Source organism: Salmo salar, chromosome ssa01 (genome assembly GCF_905237065.1).
Source record: "Salmo salar chromosome ssa01, Ssal_v3.1, whole genome shotgun sequence".
NCBI classification, from domain to species: Eukaryota; Metazoa; Chordata; class Actinopteri; order Salmoniformes; family Salmonidae; genus Salmo; species Salmo salar.
The window spans coordinates 37,879,126-37,891,582 of NC_059442.1; the positions used below are offsets into that span (position 1 = coordinate 37,879,126).

The 12,457-nt window shown below is 44.8% G+C and overlaps 1 protein-coding gene across 2 annotated transcripts in view; it reads left to right on the top strand.

Annotated features, from left to right (window-relative positions):
* LOC106601921 (A-kinase anchor protein 6) overlaps positions 1-12,457 on the top strand; it is a 191,310-nt gene that overhangs the window by 156,761 nt on the left and 22,092 nt on the right. For both annotated transcript variants that reach the window (XM_014194357.2, XM_014194363.2), the window contains exon 13: positions 12,099-12,314. In XM_014194357.2, coding sequence (XP_014049832.2) covers positions 12,099-12,314 — 216 coding nt within the window. The remainder of the gene's footprint in view (positions 1-12,098; positions 12,315-12,457) is intronic.

The window sequence follows — 12,457 nt, forward strand, 5'->3', positions numbered from 1 at the left end:
AGTGCTGTAGTTCTCTAGAGTAGAGGCTCAGTCAGTCAGATACATACAGTTCAGTGCTGTAGTTCTCTAGAGTAGAGGCTGTCAGTCAGGTACATGCAGTTCAGTGCTGTAGTTCTCTAGAGTAGAGGCTCAGTCAGTCAGATACATACAGTACAGTGCTGTAGTTCTCTAGAGTAGAGGCTCAGTCAGTCAGATACATACAGTTCAGTGCTGTAGTTTACTAGAGTAGAGGCTCAGTCAGTCAGATACATACAGTACAGTGCTGTAGTTCTCTAGAGTAGAGGCTCAGTCAGTCAGATACATACAGTTCAGTGCTGTAGTTCTCTAGAGTAGAGGCTCAGTCAGTCAGGTACATACAGTACAGTGCTGTAGTTCTCTAGAGTAGAAGCTCAGTCAGTCAGGTACATACAGTACAGTGCTGTAGTTCTCTAGAGTAGAGGCTGTCAGTCAGTTACATATAGTACAGTTCTGTAGTTCTCTAGAGTAGAAGCTCAGTCAGTCAGGTACATACAGTTCAGTGCTGTAGTTCTCTAGAGTAGAGGCTGTCAGTCAGGTACATACAGTTCAGTGCTGTAGTTCTCTAGAGTAGAAGCTCAGTCAGTCAGTTACATACAGTACAGTTCTGTAGTTCTCTAGAGTAGAGGCTCAGTCAGTCAGGTACATACAGTTCAGTGCTGTAGATCTCTAGAGTAGAGGCTGTCAGTCAGGTACATACAGTACAGTGCTGTAGTTCTCTAGAGTAGAGGCTGTCAGTCCGGTACATACAGTTCAGTGCTGTAGTTCTCTAGAGTAGAGGCTCAGTCAGTCAGATACATACAGTTCAGTGCTGTAGTTCTCTAGAGTAGAGGCTGTCAGTCAGGTACATACAGTTCAGTGCTGTAGTTCTCTAGAGTAGAGGCTCAGTCAGTCAGATACATACAGTACAGTGCTGTAGTTCTCTAGAGTAGAGGCTGTCAGTCAGGTACATGCAGTTCAGTGCTGTAGTTCTCTAGAGTAGAGGCTCAGTCAGTCAGGTACATGCAGTTCAGTGCTGTAGTTCTCTAGAGTAGAGGCTCAGTCAGTCAGATACATACAGTACAGTGCTGTAGTTCTCTAGAGTAGAGGCTCAGTCAGTCAGGTACATACAGTACAGTGCTGTAGTTCACTAGACTAGACTCTCTACCCACGAAAACAGGTTTTTAGAAAATGCTTCACATTTATTACAAATAAAAAACAGAAATACCTTATTTACATAAGTATTCAAACCCTTTGCTACGAGACTCGAAATTGAACTCAGGTGCATCCGGTTTCGATTGATCATCCTTGAGATGTTTCTACAACTTGATTGGAGTCCACCTGTGGTAAATTAAATTGATTGGACATGATTTGGAAAGGCACACACCTGTCTATATAAGGTCCCACAGTTGACAGTGCATGTCAGAGTGCCAAGCCATGAGGTCGAAGGAATTGTCCTTGGAGCTCCGAAACAAGATTCTGTCCAGGCACAGATCTGGGGAGGGGTACTAAAACATTTCTGCAGGATTGAAGGTCCCCAAGAACACAGTGGCCTCCCTCATTCTTAAATGGAAGACATTTGGAAGCCCGAGACTCTTCCTAGAGCTGGCAAACTGAGCAATCGTGGGAGAAGGGCCTTAGTCAGGGAGGTGACCCAGAACCCGATGGTCACTCTGAAAGAGTTCCAGAGTTCCTCTGTTGAGATGGGAGAATCTTTCAGAGGGACACCCATCTCTGCAGCTCTCTATCAATCAGGCCTTTATGGTAGAATGGCCAGACGGAAGCCACCCCTCAGTAAAAGGCATATGACAGCCCACTTGGAGTTTGCCAAAAGGCACTTAAAGGACAATCAGACCATGAGAAACAAGATTCTCTTGTCTGATGAAACCAAGTTTGAACTCTTTGGCCTGAATGTCAAGCGTCATGTCTGGAGGAAACCTTGCACCATCCCTACGGTGAAGCATGGTGGTGGCAGCATCATGCTGTGGGGATGCTTTTCAGTGGCAGGAACTGGGAGACTAGTCAGGATCGAGGGAAAGATGAACAGAGCAAACATACAGAGAGATCCTTTTGAAAACCTGCTCCAGAGCGCTCAGGATCTCAGATTGTGGCGAAAGTTCATCTTCCAACAGGACAACGACCCTATGCGCACAGCCAAGGCAATGCAGGAGTGGCTTCGGTACAAGTCTCTGAATGTCCTTGAATGGCCCAGCCAGAGCCCGGACTTGAACCCGATCAAACATCTCTGGAGAGACCTGAAAATAGCTGTGCAGCGACGCTCCCCATCCAACCTGACAGAGCTTGAGAGGATCTGCAGAGAAAAATGGTAGAAACTCCCCAAAAACAGATGTGCCAAGCTTGTAGCATCATACCCAAGAAGACTCGAGGCTGTTATCGCTGCCAAAGGTGCTTAAACAAAGTACTGAGTAAAGGGTCTGAATACTTATATAAATGTGATATTTCAGTTTTACATTTGTAATACTTTTGCAAATGTTTCTAAAAACCTGTTTTTGCTTTGTCATTATTGGGTATTGTGTGTAGATTGATGAGAAAAAAAACTATTTAATACATTTTAGAATAAGGCTGTAACAACAAAATGTGGAAAAAGTCTAGGGGCCTGAATACTGTATATCAAAATCATAATTTTTTGTGTGATTATACTTATTTGTTTTTCCACACACAGAAAATCAAAAACAATATTATGGTACAATTTGAACCTGAAAATCATTCTAATGGTTCTAGAGCAATACTCGGTTGGAATATGGCGAATGTCAACCCAAATAACACGTGAACTGGTCCCCATGTCTGATGCAGTGACGTCCAAAATACAGTATTACTCCATTCAGGATCTTTACCTAATTATCCTCTAGGAGAGTTTCTTTTGGGTGCATCACAAAGCATTAACCATCTCCCATCTAATCTTCATAACAGGATTACCGCCACACCATAAAACCAACGCACCCAACCAAAACGCTTAAACACATCCAACTAGCAGTGGATCCCAGTTTATACCCTCCTCCATAAAAAGAAAGATAAAGCTGTGAGGATGTTGAAGAGGATGTCGCTAATACCTTATGAATAACACCCATTCATCCCCGCTAACGTGAGAAAGCAAACAAATAACCTCAACATGATAATAATGCTATCAATTAGGGTATTTGTGAGAGACTGTCAATGTAATAGGGGCTATTCAAACTGGTCAGACACCAGAGGTATGTTCAAAACTAAAAACGCTGGGTGGGTCCGTCCGGTGTGCATGTCCAGTAATGAGCGTGTCGTTCCAGCGCCGTCACCTGTCTGCTCCCCATTAAGGCCAGATGAGAATCTAGCGCTGCGTTTGGCTCTTCTCTCACATGTGAAGCTACGCAATCAGACAGCCCCTCTAATGTGGTTAGCACTTGGCAAAGAACAGGAGTTCTTTATTCCTAATCATGGAGAAAGTATTGATATTATATCTGGGCTGTCATATTTTATTAGCGGGACGCCGGCCACAGTAGCCTAGACTAACCTAGTGGCTCAGAGCGGGGGCTGTGCTGTAGGGAGGAGGTCAGTCAGAGAGAGGGGGTTGAAGGGTGTAGATGGACCCAGACCAGGCAGAGAGATGAGAAGAGATTGGGCCTGACCCCCCAGGTGAGATCCCGGCCCCACGTTGAGAAACTGACGTTAGAGCTGGTATCTCCAAATCTATGGTGGCATCTCACTGCTCTCGGAGTGTGGAGGAGATAGGGGGAGGTCACTGCAGTCTGTCCAACAGAGAAAGAAACTCCACTTGGAACAAGTCGGTAATCCATTTCTCTAGTCGAAAAAGACTAAAAATAGAAATGAGGTTCTGGTGAGAATTAATAAATGGGATGGTTTGATTCTTGCTGCACGAGCCAAAGTTTGACCTCAATGAAAATTGGGGCTTCTTACGGGGAGAGATTAAAACGAATTAGCTCTCTTTGCTTGAGATGGTAGGAGGGAGCAATTCAATGTGAACAGGAGGAGATAATTGTGAAATAGAACACTCTACGTCTTCCTCAGTGACATATTATCAATCTAATCCTTCTTTAAAACATTTGGTATTACAACAGATTATGAGGGAGGATGTTTGGTTTGTGGGCAAAATACTCATCCCTTAATGCCAAAGCTTGGCATGTAATCTGTGGGAATGTTTTCTAACTGATAGGCAATGTTTAACCTTCAAAAAGAAGCAATATGGTTGAGAGACAGTGGTGGGAGAAAGGTATTATTAAATGGAAGCTGTGACTAAATTGAACTGTCTGGCCCCCCAGAGCAGTCCGAACACAATAGAGCCTAATTTTAGTCCCCCTCTGGGAAGTCTGGTATACCATATCTTAAAAGCCTTTTAATTCAATTAAACTGGGGTTATAGTATGGTTACATTATGAAGATGTCGTCTACTGGTTTCTCATTAATGCTGCTGTATGTATGTTGACAGGCGAAGGAAAGGCTGGATTCTGGGCTGTTGTGCACTAAACTACCGTGTTTTGGCTTGCTGATCAGTCCTGTTTGGTTTACTTGCATTGAGGCATCTTCAATTCACCTTGAGCACAAAGTCTTGCCTTCCTACACCATCTTCAACCACACTAACAACAAGGGCATTTTGATGATATAGTGACTATGCCGTTATGCTTACTGAATTGAGAGTTCATGTCAATATAAAATAATACTTGTTGTCATAAGAAATCAAATCAAATCAAAGTTTATTTGTCACGTGTGCCGAATACAACATTTCACCTTACAGTGAAATGCTTACTTATAAGCCCTTAACCAACAGTGCAGTTTTTAAATAAAAAATAGGTATTAGGTAAACAATTGATAAGTAAAGAAATAAAAAAAACTGTACAAAATAACAGTAGCGAGGCTATATACAGATGGTACCGGTACAGAATCAATGTGTGGGTGCACCGGTTAGTCGGGCTATTTGAGATAATATGTACGTGTAGCATTAGTTAAAGTGACACAATGCATAGTCCGGGTAGCCATTTGATTAGCTATTCAGGATTTTGGCCTTTTGGTCTTAGACTTGGTGCTCCGGTACCGCTTGCCATGCGGTAGCAGAAAGAACAGTCTATGACTTGGGTGGCTGGAGTCTTTGACAATTTTTAGGGCCTTCCTCTGACACCGCCTGGTATAGAGGTCCTGGATGGCAGGCAACTTAGCTCCAGTGATGTACTGGGCCGTACGCACTACCCTCTGTAGTGCCTTGCGGTCGGAAGCTGAGCAGTTGCCATACCAGACAGGGATGCAACCAATTAGGATGCTCTCGATGTTGCAGCTGTAGAACCTTTTGAGGATCTGAGCACCCATGTCAAATATTTTTCATTTCCTGAGGGGGAATAGGCTTTGTCATGCACTCTTCACGACTGTCTTGGTGTGTTTGGACCATTCTAGTTTGTTGGTGATGTGGACACTAAGGAACTTGAAGCTCTCAACCTGTTCCACTACAGCCCCGTCGATGAGAATGGGGGCGTGCCCGGTCCTTCTTTTCCTGTAGTCCACAATCATCTCCTTTGTCTTGTTTACGTTGAGGGATAGGTTGTTATTCTGGCACCACCCGGCCAGGTTTCTCGTCGTTGTCAGTGATCAGGCCTACCACTGTTGTGTCGTCTGCAAACTTAATAATGGTGTTGGAGTCGTGCCTGGCCATGCAGTTGTGGGTGAATAGGGAGTACAGGAGGGGACTGAGCACGTACCCCTGAGGAGCTCCAGTGTTGAGGATCAGCGTGGCAGATGTGTTGTTACCTACCCTTACCTCCTGGGGGCGGCCCGTCAGGAAGTCCAGGATCCAGTTTCAGATGGAGGTGTTTAGTCCCAGGATGCTTAGCTTAGTGATGAGCTTTGAGGGCACTATGGTGTTCAACGCTGAGCTGTAGTCAATGAATAGCATTGTCACATAGGTGTTCCTTTTTGTCCAAGTGGGAAAGGGCAGTGTGGGGTGCAATAGAGATTGCATCATCTGTGGATCTGTTTGAGCGGTATGCAAATTGGAGTGGGTCTAGGGTTTCTGTGATTATGGTGTTAATGTGAGCCATGCATGACCAGCCTTTCAAAGCACTTCATGGTTACGGACGTGAGTGCTACAGGTCTGTAGTCATTTAGGCAGGTTACCTTAGTGTTCTTGGGCACAGTGACTATGGTGGTTGGCTTGAAACATGTTGGTATTACAGACTCAATCAAGGACATGTTGAAAATGACAGTGAAGACCCATGCCAGTTGGTCAGCACATGCCCAGAGCACCCGTCATGGTAATCCGTCTGGCTCAGCGGCCTTGTGAATGTTGACCTGTTTAAAGGTCTTACTCATGTCGGCTATGGAGAGCGTGATCACACAGTCGTCCGGAACAGCTGATGCTCTCATGCATGCCTCAGTGTTGCTTGCCTTGAAGCAATCATAGAAGTGATTTAGCTCATCTGGTAGGCTTGTGTCACTGGGCAGCTCGCGGCTGTGCTTCCCTTTGTAGTCTGTAATATTTTGTAGGCGCTGCCACATCCGACGAGCGTCGGAGCCGGTGTAGTACGATTCGATCTTAGTCCTGTATTGATGCTTTGCCTGTTTAATGGTTCATCTGAGGGCATAGCGGGATTTCTTATAAGCTTCTGGGTTAGAGTCCCGCTCCTTGAAGGCGGCAGCTCTACCCTTTAGCTCAGTGCGGATGTTGCCTGTAGTCCATGGTTTCTGGTTGGGGTCACTGTGGGGACGACGTCATCGATGCACTTATTGATGAAGCCAGTGACTGATGTGGTGTACTCCTCAATGCCATCGGAGGAATCCCGGAACATATTCCAGTCTGTGCTAGCAAAACAGTCCTGTAGCTTAGCATCTGCATCATCTGACCACTTCTTTATTGACTGAGTCACTGGTACTTCCTGCTTCAGTTTTTGCTTGTAAGTAGGAATCAGGAGGATGGAATTATGGTCAGATTTGCCAAATGGGGGGCGAGGGAGAGCTTTGTATGCGTCTCTGTGTGTGGGGTAAAGGTGGTCCATTGTTTTCTTTCCTCTGGTTGCACGTTTAACATGCTAATAGAAATTAGGTAAGAATGATTTCAGTTTTCCTGCATTAAAGTCCCCGGCCACTAGGAGTGCCGCCTCTGGGCGGGCATTTTCCTGTTTTCTTATTTCCTTGTACAGCTGACAAGACAAGTAGTGATACAGTCAATCTCTCCTCTACTTTGATCCAGGAGAGAGAGACATGCATCTTATTGATGTTAGCTCTCCATGTACATTTAAGGGCCAGCCGTGCTGTTCTGGACCAACTGTAATTTGCCTATGTCCCTCTTTGTGGCACTTGACCATATGACTGGGCAGTAGACCAGATGCGATAAAACTAGGGCCTGTAGGACTTGTTTTGTTGATAGCGATGTGAAGAAAGCAGAGCAGCTTTTTATTACAAACCGACTTCTCCCCATCTTAGCTACCGTTGTGTCAATATGTTTTGACCATGACATTTTACAATCCAGGGTTACTCCAAACAGTTTAGTCTCCTCAATTTGCTCAATTTCCACATTGCAAGATTCATTGCAAGATTGAGTTGAGGTTTAGCCAGCTGCCCTGGGGAATGCCCAACTCCACCTTGATTACGTTGGAGAGGCTTCCATTAAAGAACACCCTCTGTGTTCTGTTAGACAGGTCACTTTTGATACATGATATAGCAGAGGATGTAAAGCCATAACACATCTGTTTTTTCAGTAGCAGTCATTTGCCGTACATGTTGAGTGCCCTTCCCCGCACCTTAGGCACTTCCCTATAAGCGTGCTGAAAATCTGTTGTAATTTGTCCACTGTGAAATAGCATTGTATCTGGTCCAACACATTTTTTTCCAAAAGTTTACTAAGGGTTGGTAGCAGGCTGATTGGTAGGCTGTTTGAGCCAGTAAAGGGTGCTTTGCTATTCTTGGGCAGCAGAATGACTTTAGCTTCCCTCCAGGCCTGAGGGTACACAGGTTCCTGTTGGCTTAGATGTATCTCGTTATACAACCCCCTAACTATTTCTCAATCAGTCTATTACCCAAGCTAATTCCCTGTCAGACACTCAGGTGTCTTCCTAGTGTTGTATGAGAGAGAGAGAGAGAGAGAGAGAGAGAGAGAGAGAGAGAGAGAGAGACAGAGAAAGACGCTGGCAGTAAGTGACAGAAAGGATTGAGCTGGAGGCAGTGAGTCTAAACTATGGGAATATGTGTGTGGGAACAAGAATTCATTACACTCATTTGAGATAACAAGTGCTTGTGGTTTTAATTGACTTAATCAACAAATAGAATTAATCAGAGATTTCTAATTAATGGTAATTGATTGAATATCCACTGGGTCACTGTCAGAGTTAAATCCCTGTTTCTGTTCCTTTCAACTGGAGGGCGTCTCGTTTGTCCTTGTCATCGCCATCTTGTCCACATGTATTAAAAATGGACAGACTGAGGATATAAAGGATAGAAGGAGATCTGTCGATATGTTCTTTTAGAGAACAGCAAACAACATTTTGCGACATACACTCTGACCACAATTTCTCCCCTAGTCTTATTGAACCACTGGCTGTAGAATGGTGTTATTTTGAGGTCTCTTTATTTTTTATAACGTCATATCATAGAGTAGTACTTCTCTCTGAAAATTATAGTGGATTTTATTAGGGGAAATGTAACCAAAATCTCGCCCTTGAAGGTACAGTTGTAGGATCTTAATTCGCAGCAAGACAATCCTGCAGCAACAGGATTTGAACATTTAGTCCATAATGTTGCTTGATCCGTGGTTAGGCTATTAGCTGTCCAAAATTATCCTACATGAAAAATACAATACTGTTAATTTAACCGTGTGTTAGTGTGGGTTTTCAGTGAATTTATGTAAATCATGAAGCTCATCTGCATTTCCTGCCATGCAGGAAAATTCTCAGCAACAAAAGTGATCAAATTAAGATCATACACCTGTAGTTGTCACTCCCTGGTCTGTTTCACCTGTCCTTGTGCTTGTCTACACCCCCTCCAGGTGTCGCCTATCTTCCCCACTTATCCCCTGGGTATTTATACCTGTTTTTCTGTCTGTCTGTGCCAGTTCGTCTTGTTTGTTCAAGTCAACCAGCGTTTTGTCTCTGCTCCTGGTCCCCAACCCTGTACCCGGCCGCCTGACCACTTTGCCTGTCCCTGTCCCTGAGCCTGCCTGCCATCCTGTACCTTTGCTCCACCTCTGGGTTACTGACCTGAGCCTGCCTGCTGTCCTGTACCTTGGCCTCTACTCTAGATTATGGACCCCTGCCTGCCTTGACCTGTCGTTTGCCTCCCCCTGTGGTTACAATAAACATTGTTAACTTCACACAGTCTGCACTTGGGTCTTACCTTGATTCCTGATAGTTGTTGCATAGACAGTATGGTTTTAATATCACAGATAGTCAAGTTCTCACAAGTTTTCAGTATGCACTATAGCACCGTTTTTAAAACTCATTTAGGGCAGGTTTCCCAGTTACAGATTAAGCCTAGTCCAGGACTAAAAAGCATTCTCAATTGAAAGAGCTTTTTAGTCCAGGACTAGGCTTAATCTCTGTTTAAGCAACCATCTCATGTTGAATGATCAAATTAAGATCCTACACCTCTACTGTAGACCTGCTTTTATGTAAAGAGGATGCATTGAGAGACAGAGATGCGTACTTGGGAGGTCTCCATTTGCCTGTGCTGTGATGACTGTAGCTGCTCTAATAGGACTGGGTCTGCAACCTACTGCAGATGAATACAGTACACAAGATGGAGCATGCCCTGTGATAGAGTCCTGACTCCTGAGGAGGATGTGATGAGCTCTGAATAGCCATCTCTAATAGTCATCTCTAACAGCCTCTAGATTGTGTTTCCAGCTCGACCGGGGCTGCATATTACCAGGCAGCTGATCTTAAGATTCCTTTATTAAAAACCATCTGTTAGGTGGGTTTGACAGACCAGTTCATTTGAGAGATGGCCGTTTTGGTTTTTGTTGTGTTTTTTTGGTTGGGCTTTGTGATATCTGGATAAGGACAATAGAGCGTCTTGGAGAGAGGCCAGTTTTTTTAGCAGCACTGACTGGTAGCCCGTCCCTTGAAACGGACTCATTGTATGGTTCTCAGTCTGCACACAGGGGGAATGCAGACAGCCCACTCCACTGCTCCATGCATTTGGAAAAGCTTTTTAGCAAATATTGGCAGATACCCCTAGCCTCTATGTCAATAAGGCTAGGACTCAATCAGGAGGGGAAATCAGTTTATGAAACGCAGCAATGCAGAAAGAATGAGACCGAAGGAGTTGCGAGGAGGGTGTTTGAAAATGTAAAAAGCTTGATATTCCAGTGCCCATTTAGCATGATGCTATTGGCCATAGTTGTAGCTTTCTAATCTGATAGTGTGGAGCAGTACTGTAGCTGATATTAATATGAGATGCATTTGCTTGCCTTGACTTACCTGTAGTTACATAAGAACCAGTCTGAGAGAGAAATAAGCAACTTCAGGATCTACTGCAATGAGCCTGTAGTGTGTCTGAGTGTGTATCTACAATAGGCCTGTATCTCAAATGGCAACATGTGCCCTGGTCAAAAGTAGAGCACTGTATAGGGAATAGGGTGGCATTTGGGATGTAGTTCATGTGTGTATTTTTCAGTAATCTGTCAGTTGTTGAGGGGCTACTGACTCTCTAAACCCATGGCTATTGTACAGGGTAACTTTATCACTGACAACAACCATCCCCCTTCCTCTCAGAACACAGCCATTGCATTTTGCAATCACATTACCTGTTTAAAAAGACCAGGGAGGGCTGTAAATATATGCTAAAATGGGGTGGAAACTGCTGAGAAAAATCCAATTTAAATGTAATAGTGTTTAATATTTATTGGAAAATGTAAAGAAAATGTAAGGGAATGCTTTGCAGAGCAAGCAGGATTTACATAAATTGTTCTCCCAATGTTTTTGTCCTTTTGCACACAGACAGGAAGGAGCATTGGTTCTCTAGTCACTATGCCATCGCTGCATATTTAAAAAGGGGGCCACACACAGACACACACATTGGTGTTTCACTGTTTAAGAAGGTGTTAGTATGTGTTGTGGATGTTGCAGTTCCATTACATGGGACATCATACCACCACATGCTGCAGCAGCTAGTGTACTGAAGTTAAAGCAGCCTACAGTGGTGGCTTTGCCCTTTTAATGTTGAATATTTCTCCTCTTTATGGCAGACATAAAAGGGGGTAGGAGCCTGATTTACATGCAATCCTGACAGGGCATATTGTTGTGGAGACCTCATCAGTGGCGTAGGGGGGTAGTCGGGGCGTAGTGAGGGTAGTCCCTGGTCGCCCCTGAAGTGTGGCTGTGGAGGGAAAAGGAGAGGCTGGGACTGTGTCTCAAATGGTACCCTATTCCCTAAACAGTGCACTACTTTTGACCAGGGGCTCTGGTAAAAAGTTGTGCACTATATAGGGTACCATTTGAGACACTGCAGGGTCTGGGTTGCATTAAGCCACATTTAAGCAAAACAGCAGCAGTAGTAGGAGCAGTAGGGAAAAGAAGCACGGCTTTAAAGAGAATAATAAAATGCTCATTTTAAAATCACACATTTGTAGGCTTTACAGAGAGAGGAAAAATATACGATGGCCATATTCAATTAAGTTCATTAGCAGGTTTTTGGCTGTTAATGGTTTGACAGCTTCGTCTAACTCTTTGAACTATAAAGACTCGTACACACATGCTGGTATTCATGACTTCTTCTCCTGAGTCCCCACTCCCCACCATGGTGCCAATTAATACGGTTACAAAGGCTACTGTAAGTAGTCCTCTTAAAACCTACTGTACACTATGAAATGTGCTCTAAAGGAGTATTCCGAACTTTTTACATTTTTATGTTGACTCTCTCTTTCTCTCTCTCTCCCTCTCTCTCCTCTCTCCCTCTCCTCCCTCACTCTCCTTCACCCCTCCCTCTCCTCCCTCTCCTCCCTCACTCTCCCTCACCCCTCCTTCACCTCCATCTCCTCCTCTCTCTCTCCCCCTCCTCCCTCCCTCTCCTCCATCTCCTCCTCTCTCTCTCCCCCTCCTCCCTCTCTCTCCTCCATCTCCTCCTCTCTCTCTCCCTCTCCTCCCTCCTCCTCTCCTCCATGCCCCCCCCCTCTAGTCTCTGTGTCTGGAGGTACGTGGAAGGCGTAAGGGCGTGTCCTCTGTACTGAGGTTGTGCCAGCGGCTGCAGGAGCAGCAGAGTGGTTCAGACTCAGACCAACAGGCCCTGCAGCTTCAGCTGCTCACCGTCAACCTGGAGCGCCGCTGGGAGGCCATCGTCATGCAGGTGCTGCAGTGGCAGACACGCCTCCGGAGGGCCCTGGGGACAGATCAGGTGAGACCTCAGACGTGCCTTGCATGGCACCACTTGGTTCAAACACTGTTAAGATACTGACCTGACACAATAGGGGAACTCAATAATGGTATAAGCAATATACAGTTTATACGATATATAAGGTACCTCTCAGAGCAGATGAG